The sequence below is a fragment of the Rousettus aegyptiacus genome, unplaced genomic scaffold (genome assembly GCF_014176215.1).
Source record: "Rousettus aegyptiacus isolate mRouAeg1 unplaced genomic scaffold, mRouAeg1.p scaffold_m13_p_8, whole genome shotgun sequence".
Classification (NCBI taxonomy): Eukaryota; Metazoa; Chordata; class Mammalia; order Chiroptera; family Pteropodidae; genus Rousettus; species Rousettus aegyptiacus.
Genome location: NW_023416311.1, coordinates 92,767,374 through 92,779,753, shown reverse-complemented (window position 1 = coordinate 92,779,753; position 12,380 = coordinate 92,767,374). Strand labels below are relative to the sequence as shown.

The following is a 12,380-nucleotide window of genomic DNA, read 5'->3' as shown; positions in this document are numbered from 1 at the left end:
AGGGGAGAACCCCTCCCAGCTCGTCACACTTTCCTCTGTGGAGTCTGGACTTTGAGGAGTCTATGATGTGTGTGAGAGCTCCTGGGCTGAGGACTAGGATGGATTCTTCTGAGCTTTTAAACAACTCCCGACTAGGTCACAAGCTGGAGGTAAGTATGTTATGGCTGGTGAGCCAGAAGGTCTAGTCTTATATTCCTTTTAGTTTCCTGTTGTCTTCCCTTAGCTTTAAAATCTTGTTTAAACATTCCAGCTTTGTACTGGCTCTGCTGTGTGGTATTAATGAAAGAGTCTTATATCCATAGTCAGGTTAAAATATTAGAAGAATTGAGCATCCATTCTCCTAAAGTAGGATGATGTGGTAAGATAAAAGAGCAAGAAGTCGCTTCAGGGAAAGCTGGATCCCCGTGGACAAGAGTGAGGGTGAAGGGGTCAGTCTGACTATTCTCTCTGTGCTAAGATTCTCCTGCTGTTGCTCGACTCAGAGAATCTAAGCTTTGCTTGGATGGACGATAGGAACCGTTTCCTATTATGTGGAGGTAGGGGTCACAGTAGAAACAAAGGGAAGAATTTGGGAGACCTGGCAAAGAAAGAATCAAAAAGACTTGACATTAGAAATAAGAAGAGAGAAGGAGTCACAGATTATTTTGTGGCATTAAGGGTGGCTAATTGGGAGAGAAGTGGAAAGTGAACTTGGGAGGAATAACTGGTTTGGGGGAAGATGCTAAATTCAATTGCTGTCATGCTGAGTTTGAGGTCACAGTGGGGAACATCATCAGCAAGTCCCATTTGTCCCTGGTTACTTGGGAGATCGAAATTCATTCTCAATCAATCAATCAATCAATCAAACAAAAACAAAATCCTATAGATCCTTAACATCCTTACCTTGAACCATCACCACAACCTTTTTCTGGCCCTTCTCCCTTATTTCTACTAGCTGTCTGGGCCACCCTCCCCTCCCTAAATAATTTCCTCTCTTGCCCATATTTGTAATTCCAAACGTTCAGTCATCACTGATGCTCCTTGCCTAGTCTGGCAAGAACACCAAGTTCCCTTTCCCAAAGGCCTTGCCTCACCCCTCTAGAACTCCTGGCGACCTTCTAGCGTTTTGTTCATACTCAACGCTCTTGCTGTCCTGTGTGCTCTCTCCCTGAGAATGAATGAAGTGAGCTTGTGCGATGCTTCCTACTTCACCTCTTGCTGCCCCAAGAAGCCACAGAGAGAGCAGCAGATCAGAACCTACCTTATCCTTCACCATTTCAATTCCTATCAGGAGGCCTTTGCCTCGGACATCCCCGATAATTTCGAATTCATCCCGCAGCTTAGCAAACTTCAGCAACATGTAGGTGCCAACCTCGTGACTGTTTTCCTGCAGGTGTTCTTCTTTAATCACCTGTCGAGAGAAAGTTCCAAATGACTTTACATTAAAAAAAAGTTCTAAAATTGACCGAGAAACATGGAGAGGTAAATGTATATGACCCTGTTTACAAACACTTGACCAGATGAATGGGATCCAGAGTTTTGTATGGTCATACCATGTACTACTACAAAAAGATTTGCTATAAGGAGAAAAAAGGTCTTGGTAGAGGGCGTACTTCCCTCATACTGTCCTCATCTTCAGGGGTGGGTAAGAATTTAGGAAAGACTAGAAGACATAATGCAGTGCAGTCTGTAACATAGATTTCATAATCCTGAGGTTTATCACTGCCAGGCTTTGCTGAGAACTAGGATATAGTAGTGGTGAAGAAGACAAATGCTCTGAGGAAAGAAATGTCACAGATGCTTGTCCTGCTGGGTGGGAGCTTGTTAGCCTTTGTCCATCAGCTCCCAGACATTCAAGGTGTCATTGCCCACGTGCCTCACTGCACGGCCCTGGTCTCCTGAGCTGAGCCCAGAGTCAGGGCACCTGAACATGGGAAAAGATTGTCAGCTACTTGGGCTCACAGTGGAGACCTGGGATTTTTGACAAGATGCGTGCGAGGTACTACATTTATATTTAGCTGATAATAACTGCATGACTCCAGGCACACTTTGACGTTTTTAAGACCTATCTGTTCACCTAAATCTTCTGTACCTCCTAAATTGATTGAGATGACACAGCACTTAAAAAAAAAAAAATTGGCAGTGTCTAATAAAATAAATGACACGTTCCTACTCACATTTCCTCATTTCATGATTTAATTATATTTGAAGATACTTTTTAGTTAGCAAGGGCAGCTTTTACTTACCTTTTCTTTTTAATTTAGGTTTTTGAATAGGTGAACCATGTGCCTTGTTCAAAAATCAGAAAGTTTAAAAGTGTACACAGTAGAACGAACATTGGTGATCCCTGCCCACAGCCACCAAATCTCTCTCCCTACAAATAACTGCTGTTATTAGTTTCTTGAACATTCTTTCAGAAATACATTATACTTATTTAAGCAAATGCTATTATTTACATTTAAAAGATCTTTTTCTACAGATGAGACCCGAGGCAAAATCAATGGAGTAGGGCTGAAAAATAGCTGAATTACCTAGTTGTAATGACTACAAAAGAAAGAAGGAAGAATATATAAGACAGGGCCAAAATTAAACTGAAATCAAAGGTAGCAATTGGTAACTACCCATAAAATACCAGTCAAATAACAAAGACATTTTAGTGCTACCAGCTAGCTAAGGGAATTCTTACATTTCTCATGCGTGTGAGGTTTACTATATATTTCTTATGCAATACTTCAAGTACCAAACCTAGATCTTAAGGGCGGGGCGGGGGGGAAAGCAGGTGTCAGAATAACGATTGGGAATCTAACTTAAATTCATGAACTCATTGTTAACTGTCCACTTTCGCACTGTCACGTGATGGAGTTCTAACAATGTGCGCACGGCTTCGAAGCGGTCGTCTTGTAGAACAAGCAATGTTAACGCGGCCGCTGGGATGTACCTCGAGTACGGCGGATCCGATGGCGCAGGCCATGGGGCTCCCTCCGAAGGTGTTGAAGTGCCACAAGCGTTTACCCAAAGACTTGGCAATCTCTAGGGGGAGAAGAGAAAGGTGGGTAACGAGCGACCTGGGTTTATCTATAATCGTCCATCACGGTATTTGGATTACGTTTACTTTCACGTTCTAAATGACATCATATCCAATTCAGTGCTTCGTTCACAGAGAATGGAATCGATGGATGGAATTTTGCCCTCCCCCCAATTCACATGTGGAAACCCTAACCCATGGCGCATCTCTATTTGGAGACAGGGTCATTAGGGAAGTCATGAAAGGTTAACTGAGGTCATCAGGGTGGGTCCCAATCCAATAAGACTGGTGTCCTCATAAGAAGAGACGCCAAAGCCTTCTTTCTGAGGAACAGGACATGTGAGGACACAGCCAGAAGGTGGCCATCTGCTGGAGAGATCTCACAAAAAACATTCTTCCGGCACCCTGATCGTGGACTTCTGGCCCTTAGAACTGTGAGAAAATAAATGTCTGTTGTTGAAGCCTGCGGTATCCTGTTATGGTAGTCTTAGCTGACTAATACAGTGGATAAGGAAAAAACAGATTGTTTATTCAATGAGATGTTTGATAACAAAACCTTTAATGTGTTGTGTGAACTGGAAAATACCTTGAGGCTAAATGTATGGAAATTTACAGAGAGACAATTAGCTAAAGCTTTTTTTTCCTGTCTTCTACTATTGGGAGTAAGAAGGAAATATTTTTAAAAATCACATCTTAGATTAAGTAACATAATTTCTGGATTGTTTCAGGATGAGTATATATTCAGTTTATTATATTTTACCTTCTACATTCATATTTTTGTAGCTTTAGTCATTCAGTAAGAGTACTAAGATATCACAAGGCACTTAAATATCCTTTAGTGCCTCAGAAGTGTGAAAAACAAATGAAATGATTTTAGGATTTCCAACAATAACTGGTTTATAATAATTATTTTCTGTGAAACTTCTCCAAAGTGAAAAATTCAGTTAATTCTAATGTTCATTTCCTAGAATGTCCCAGTTAAGTGAGATTGTACTGAATTTGGCTGTTTTGTGGATGAGACAACAAAAGAGAAAACTATCACTACAGACTTTGAGTCTATAGCTTCTTTTTTTCTTTTTCTTTTTCTTTTCTTTCTTTTTTTTTTTTTTAAGCCTACAGCACCTGGTATTCCTAGGTGGTCTCCCATCCAAGTGCTAACCAGGCCCAACCCTGCTTAGCTTCTGAGATCAGATGAGATCTGGCACATTCCAGGTGGCATGGCCATAGACAAATCTATAGCTTCTTGGTGTGGCAAGACCAAGTAAGATTCATATCCTTCCAGAATATGAATCCCTTGGACATTTCAGGGTTGGTTTCAAGTTGGTTAACAAGGATGCCTGGTGATTGTTTTGTTTTGGAGGGGCACACTGTCCTGTATCTTGTTAGTGTGGTTGAACCCTGCATTTCATTGTGGGAGCAGGAGGATCATCCTCTCTAACAGCAAGAGCAAAAGGGCTGCCTTGCATCCTTCTGTGCCACCGTCTGGCAGACAGGCTGTTTCCCTTTTTCATTGCTTGGGAAATGCATGTGTAGTTCCCCACACGGTCTCCAACCCACACGAATCCCAACACGTGTGTTTTCTACCATCGCTGGCGCAGGAGGCCCAGAAGCAAACACAAACTGCCCCGTGAGTCCTACCTGGAGTTGTCACAACAGCTGCCATGGGAAAGCCATTCGCAATCCCTTTAGCCATGGTGACGATGTCCGGCAGGACACCGTGGGTTTGGAAGCCCCAGAAGTGAGAGCCCAACCTTCCGAACCCTGTCTGCACCTGATGGAAGCAAGTTCAAAATTATTGGAAACCTTTAAGAAATGCTGGTTTTCTGATCTCTTCACTTTCATCATCTCCTGCCGCTGTCTTCGCCATCTTTGTACTATTATGGACAAAGCACTTAGTCTGTGCTTGGGCTTTTAGGTACCAAAAGCCATTTACTAGCTTCGTGTGATTCTGGATACGTTTCTTAAGTCTTCTAAACCTATGTTAACCCTGTTATAAGTAGAAATACTAATAGCAATAGATCACGGGGCTGCTGTGAGGGTCACGTACATGGTCCTTGTGAATAGGATCATTATTGTTAGCAATCCTGAATAAAGACCTCCTGCGTGCAAGGCAGCAGGAGAGAAGGGTGGAGAAGCAGCATCTGCCCAGGCTGCCGGAGGCGGAAGTTACAGTACGTGGATGGGGCTGGGGTCCCTGCCACCCGCGTGGATAGGCCGGCCATCCTCTCCTCTGTGATCTCCTTTTTCTCCCTGAGAATTACATCGTGAGGAGAACCTAGCTGAGCCGGGTAACTCAGGATCGAACTAAGTTGACCTCAGGTGTTTTGTGCATGCTCTTCCCTCTTTCTAGAAGACCCTCTGCCTCCTTGCTTCTTTATCTCACTAACTCCTCTGGTCCTTCAAAGCACACCTTTATCATCATCCTCTCTAGGAAGATTTCCCACAGCCCCAGTGGGGCCCCACCTCGAGGCACCTGGGCATGCTGCCGTCAGGACCTTTCACCTTGGACTGTTATCACCAGTGCACATGTCTGATGCCAGGGACCGTATCTCATTCCTCTCTCTACTCACGACACCTCGCAGAGTGCCTGACTAAAGTAGAACCTTAATGTTTGTAGAATGAACCAAGAAGTGGCAGAAAAGCCTAACTGACTAAAGCCACACAAACATTTCCATGCAAATTTCTGCCAGTGCCTCTCTGGTGAATGTTCCTTGATCTTTTTCTGACTCTTTCAGCCTCTTGGCCTGTCTGTCGGTCTCTGTCTTTCTACACACACACATCGCAGGCCATGCACTTGGAGCTGATTCTGAAATACACTCGAGAGAGCAAGCCTCCTTCTCAGGCTTCTTTCTCATCTCCCCTGCTCTCTCTGGGCGGCTGCTGCAAAGGCAGAATGCAAAGGTTGGAATTAGGTGGTAGTGAACAATGGAGAAGAGCTTAGACGTGGGAGTCAGACAGACGTGGCCTGGAGTCCTGGGGTTTCTTCCTTCCTAGCCATGGGCCTCTGGACAAGCTGAATTTGCCCAAATGAGATCATGTCGAAAAAGCTCACGAGAAATCCACTCATTTTGTCTTCCTGTCTTTATTTTTCACTCCATCTACCTAAGCATCGTAAATAAATGGTGAAAAATTAGAATGTTTATATAAAGCATTAAATTATGTAGAACAATAAGCCATGTTTAGTCACCTAGGAAGTATCAGTTTCAGAGAATCTTTCGGACTCATTCTAAGGTTCACAAACTGGAATGTCTTCGGGGGTGAGGAGCACATGTTAGTGAGCGAGGCGGCTGGGTTCACGACAATGAGCGGGGGCGGGGGCTGTGGGTGTGCGTGCCCTGCCTCACAGCAGTTAATTTCAAATCTAAACCTAGCGCACTCCAGACCAGAAAGACTGGCTGCCCAGTTGACCCCTGAGGCGGCCAATTTTCTATCTTTGGTTTCAAATTGCTGATTTTAAAGAATAGAAAACCAAGCTGAACTAATTAAGATGACTTGTGTAAGGTCACTTGGTGGCAGCACCGGCCCCGCACTCATGTTTTCGGTCCCCTGCTCCCTCTTTTTCTGCCATTCTCTGCCTTTCTACACCACTGTTCTGTCACGGAGAGGCAGCTTTGCCCAGTGGTTAGTACAGTCTCGAAGTCCAGGTTTGAGCTCTGTCTCTGTTTCTCCTAACTGCAGGTAATTGGTAATTCTACCACCCTGGACTTAGATTCATTTACCTATAAAATGAGAATAATAGCAGTGGTACATACTTTATATGATTGTTAATACATGCAAAGCATTGCGAACAATGCCTGACACACAGCAAGCGCTGGGAAAGTTCCAGCTATTCTTAGCCTTGCCAGATCATTAAGGCCATTCTTTTTAAGGTCATCTCTGTTAGATAGTTTCCAGTTACATTCTAAAAAATGACAGAACCACGTATCTCAGAAAATTCTGAAATTCACATTTGAATTCAGCCTACCTTCCCTCTAATTAGCCCAACCGTGGCAGCTTCAATTTGTGCTGATTCCGGAGGTTAAGGTTTATTTTTTTCACTGAGGTGGTTAATTGTAAACCGACTCAATGTTCATGTACCCTAAACTTGTATCAGCAGCAGGTTGAGGAAGAGAGGAGGGGCATGGAGGAGGAGCCGACCCAGGCGTCCATGCGTAGTACACTGGGGGTCACCCAGGGTACTGGTGATAACAGAGACCTCACTGCACATATAGAAACTGCAAAAGAATTTGGTAGGTGGGGTCAGGGGAACCCAGTATCTGCTATGGGAATGTTTAGTTGAGGAAAACTGTTCAGGCAAAGACGGCAGGACGGAAACTTGTATGAAAAATACTCACGAGTACTTCGCCTGCTCTTGGTGGTTCTAACCATAGTTGGAGACTTGATGAATGAGCCGGGAGCACTTCTGGGGGCCGGGCGGCCATCCTCTGGCCTTTGGATCCCCATTGCTAGTCTCGGTAGGCAAGAGATTGCTTTCTTTGCTACACTTTGGTATGAAGCGTGATAAGTAAACTGATCACTTTTAAAAGCACATAGGCTAGACCTCACAGAACCAGTGGATTTCATTCCTTTCGAAGTCACTGCCTTGGAGGTCATTGTAGGCTGTCTTAACTCAAGTTATTTTGGAATGTTTTTGGAACTGGTTTTTGAATATCGGCGGCGGTGATACTCTTCTAACTTAGAAGATGGATGCTTTGTTCCTTTTTAAATGTCATTTCCAAACAAGTTTTATTATTAAGGTAAGACGAATGTTGCCAGGGTGATTAATACTATTTTGACAAAAATAACTTGGGGAAAACTTGGTTACGCGATTACATTTCCTACCTGGTTTTTAAGCTGTCCCCGATGTATCCCCAAATAAGAATTTAAATGGTATTTTGGGTGATGGTGGCGTCACCTCTGCCACCTGTGCCTGTTAGCGACTTATCTGATAGACTCCAATTTGCGTGTTTAAGTTCTGCCATGTGTGCTTGTTAAATAGACCTCCTAGTCCTCTAACAAACCAACCAGCCAACTGGCAGAAGCTTCATTAACTTATACCCATATCTTGGGTATTTTCCACACTAGGTGCTTTGTGCCTGGAATACAGAGGAGCAGTCAAAGAGTTTTCTCCCTGTGCCTTTCCCGGCCCAGCACCACTATGTCGCACCTGACCCATGGCCACTCACTTCGTCCACAATGCACATGCCTCCCCGCTCTCGCACCAGCTCGAAGGCCTCCTTTAGAAACCCCTTTGGGTACTGAACAGCTCCATTCACTCCCTGCAAAAGACCAAACCAAGAAGACTTATAATAATAGCATAGCCCTATAAAAGTATATAAAAGAAAAGAAGATAGGTTATCATCAATATCATTAGCAATACCAGAAATTTTCCAAATAGTCTCTAGAACTGTTTCAACTATGGGCGGAAAAAGGGGCTGATCCTCTAAGGCCATGCCTTCTGAGAAAAGGCTGCAAACGTATTCTTTTCCGAGATTAAAAAAATGTAGAGTAAGGGGATTTAGCAAGATTACGGAAAGGTTCCCCCTGACAATGTGGGTGTTAGGGAGCTAAAAATTGCTGGGGCTTCCTTTTCTTTAGAATTTTAGAAATTCAATAGTTTCGTCTATCTATCTGTTCAGTCTGGGAGTGCAGGAAGTGGATTTTTCAAAGGTCAGTTGAAAATCGGGGGCACTTTTTTTTCACGGGGACCAAGAAAATGAATTGAATTTGGAGAGAGACAGCAAATGGTTAATTAAATAATTTGAAAAATCTGTAGAATGCATGAATTAAAACTCTGTTAATTTAAAGCTCAGTTCAATTAATGTCTCAGGCTAATATACCCACTTGAATCGGCTCTACGAAAAATCCAGCAATTGATTTGGCCACTGAAGTGTTCAGAGTATCTTTGAACTGTTCAATATACTGGTCTTTAGCTTGGCAGCAGTCTGCAAACACACAAACAAACAAAGAAAACATAACATTTGAAGATGTGAGAATGGCATCCAGAAGAATGGAGAAAGACAGACAAACAAACAAATGAGTAAGCTGTCCAGAGTCCCTCAGACCACCATAAACCAGGATATGAGGGCATAGATTTCTGAATGAGGGAATATTCTGTCTGAATGACTCATACTTTGGTTCCAGCAGCAAGACTAGGATAGTCATAAAGGGATAAACAAACCACTTTTGTCATTTCCTTCTGGGGAAGAAGTGCCCCAAAGTATCATTAAGTCTGGTGTAGAAGCTGTTTCATCTAAGGATACGCATCCTCTCAAATGGATAGATTTAGTTCAAATATAATTGAGGTATGGATTTAATCTATTGGAAAATAACTCTGTTTATCTTTTATTGCTACTTAAGCTGATATACAATTTGAAAGCTATGAAGTATCTCTATCTTTAGAGTTAACAAATATGTTTGTAGAACTAGAATTCAGTCCGAAGAGGACTGTACCAGAGCCAGATGACCTTCATCTATCTACCAGGGAGAAGAAGCTTTCTCCTCTGGAATACCAAAGGCCCCAGAGTGACCGCATCTTTAGATGACCGAACTTTCGGAATTTTTATCCATACTTGTTATTTGTATCTAAAGAGCACCACAGAATCTTTGAACTTAAACCCTTATTCATGGACAGCAGAAGGGATTAAAAGGGACATTGGATGTGATGGGAACCCCCCAACCTCAGTGGCAGCAAAGGCAGTCTGGGAGGTGAGTCACTACCCACTATTTTAATGTTTGTTTAGAGCATGGAAGTAGCCCTATCTCCTAAAGGCTAGAGATAGGGAATAGAAAGCTTCAGTCGTCACCATCAAGACTGAAGCATAAATATATTTTACTCTTCAGCTCTTTATTTAAAAAAATAGGAAAAACACTACCTGGCCCCAAACATATTTTTAGGTTACAAATGATGTTTAGGAAAGCTTGCTTGATGGAGGCACCTGATATCTTTGGTTAGTTAGAGCAGGGGGTTAGAGTGTGAAGAAGGAAGTAATGAAAAAGATATCAAACCCAGAAAGCTCATCTTTAGCATCAGTTACATTGTTTGATGGGCAAGGATATAGTAGACAAATCCATGCCTCTAAAGATTGAAATTTCCTATTTTATTAAGAAAGAAAGAGAAGACAGCCTACGATGCCCCTAAAGGATGGATTTGATATATATTCAAATAATATAATTTGGAAAGTTAGCAAGTCCATTTATAACTAGAGAAATCAAAGGGTGGAGCAAAATCAACTCCATGATTCAAATTTAGTCAAAACCAAACCAAGAGGTTTTGCTCGAACTGTGTTAGACCTGTCATGATTTTTTCTTCCATTGCCCACAAGTTCAATGATAAGAAGCGTCATCCATTGTTATCAGTGGTGATCCACTGTTATCAGCTCTTTACTTCATTCTTACTTCCTTGGCTCACCATTGTAACTCTAGGTCAGGCTGCCTCTGGAGAGAGACTTGGTGCAGTGGTGTCGCCATGACAACATCAAGGTGGCGGAGAGTGGATGCTCTGCTGGGCGCTATCCAAGCAACGGATGGAGACGGAAGAGTTTTTATTTTGGCTGGTGGTATAGAAAGAGTTAAGCAGAGTGAGGAGCCAAGAAAGAAAGAAGAAAAAAAAAAGAACACTAGGAAAAAGGAAACATGCCTTGCAAAAGGTGAAGAAGAATGTCATCCTGAGTAACAGATTGGGGACACTGCGGAGGCAGTGGGAGTCGAGAGGTGAATGTCATCACAAATTACATCTGACATTGAAGGCCTGGAATGAACACCCAGAAAGGGAAATTCCTGAGGCAGGGGTGAAGGAAGATAATGAAATCTACCCCATAAACATCTATATTAGGCTCAAAAAATGGACCACACTGCTTATGCCTATGTAGGGAGTGATGACATAATTTTGAGGTGAAAAAATTACCAAGATTGGCACCTGGATAAACGAAGAGGAACCAAGAACTGGAGCCTTCTATACTCAAAGCACTTTACATGTTGGAATGCCTTTGTAAACATGTATAAACACACTTATTTTTTACAACAAAGGCCAAAACACTTCTTAGATCCTAAAAGCTTTAGAGGAGGATAAAGTCCTTTTTCGTATTTCAATTCTATTTAAAGATGTGATATCAGTCTTATCTCTTGAAGATATGAGTTAAAAAAAAAAAAAAAAAGCTGACCTCAGATAGGCCAGGCAACAGTTCAGAGAAGTAGAAATGAATGCCTGCCACTATCATTTAGCCTCCAGATGCCACTAGAGAGATGACGGTGGGGTCCTGGTATTTTCAAGTTGGCCTAAGGCAGAGGAGAGTGCCTCAAAGAGGGAGGAGGCAGAAAGGGCGGAGAGGGAAGGGGACACGGAGTAGAGAGGGAAGCAAATGACCATGTCTTGAGTGCTTCTTGCTCTGTGCTGGTCGTTTTGCAGTCAGATTGAAGTCTATGAGGTGCACCCAACTGATTTAATTCTTGATGCCACATAAATAAAGTATACAGGGATGGCTGTATTTCGTGCTGCTATCATCTGCCTTTCTCTACAAAAAGCTCTCTGGATCTCACGAAGCCCTGGGATAAGGGTTCAGGGAGGCAAGTATGGCTATTTCCATTTCACAAATAAGAAAACCGAAACAAAAGATGGAGATTTCGTTTTCACAGCTGAACCGTGGTAGGGTCGGGAGTGGAATCCTGGTCTCCTGGCTGCGTGTTTCTCCTCGATCCAGCAGAAGGGGAGTTATTTTAAGCCTGGGTTCATTCTGCTGGCTTATCAGTGTGAAGTAGGGTGGTCATAAGTTGGGAGTGGTAGCTTTGGAGGCAGGAAAATAGAGTCAAATCCTAGTTCTCCTGCCTCCTAGGTGTGGACTTTAGTATTTTCCTTTTTAAAATGGAGAGTTTGAATGACAGCTTTAAACTTCCTTATGGTTTTAAGTTCTGTGACCATGACGCCTTGTTCCAATGTTCATTCTTTCATCCTTCGGCCACCATTTGCACTATTCCATCTAGCTGTTAAGATGATTGTGACTTCTTTTCCTTTCAAAGCTGATTTTTAAGTCTTCTGTTCTCATTCTTCCTCTCAACCCAGTGTTGCTTACTACTCCATTCCAGAAGATCTTTCAGCTGGAGCACCTAGTTCTTTCCTTCAGCACTGCTTAGGAGCAGCCGCTCAGAAGGTTCTAAACTGTGGTGACAAACACGAGACGAGATTTGGTGATTAGCAAAGAGCAGATTCTGCTTCCACGCCTCCTCTCTCTCACGTTAGGGATAGGTGAAGAACACACATAGAAATGTGAAGGATACCTAGACGCTTTTCTTGTAAGAATGTCTTTAAAACTTTTGCAAGAGAAGTCAGCAGCCTTCGGGAACGGCCTAAGGTTTTAGCAGATGCTCTCATTCGGGCTGGCATTCTGAGTTCCTGGGGGAG

The 12,380-nt window shown here is 42.9% G+C and overlaps 1 protein-coding gene and 1 pseudogene across 4 annotated transcripts in view; both read right to left on the bottom strand.

Annotated features, from left to right (window-relative positions):
* Nucleotides 1–12,380, bottom strand: part of AGXT2 (alanine--glyoxylate aminotransferase 2) — a 37,360-nt gene that overhangs the window by 5,878 nt on the left and 19,102 nt on the right. For 2 of the 4 annotated variants that reach the window (XM_016142431.2, XM_016142432.2), the window contains exons 8-12: nt 8,828–8,928; nt 8,170–8,262; nt 4,643–4,775; nt 2,918–3,009; nt 1,241–1,390 (exon numbers count right to left, since the gene is read on the bottom strand). In XM_016142431.2, the coding sequence (XP_015997917.2) occupies nt 1,241–1,390; nt 2,918–3,009; nt 4,643–4,775; nt 8,170–8,262; nt 8,828–8,928 (569 nt within the window). Of the gene's footprint in view, nt 1–1,240; nt 1,391–2,917; nt 3,010–3,103; nt 3,437–4,642; nt 4,776–8,150; nt 8,263–8,827; nt 8,929–12,380 lie in introns of those variants that run through there. The other 2 variants (XM_016142434.2, XM_016142435.2) reach the window with 2 other exon arrangements.
* Nucleotides 4,115–4,233, bottom strand: LOC118607045 (annotated as a pseudogene).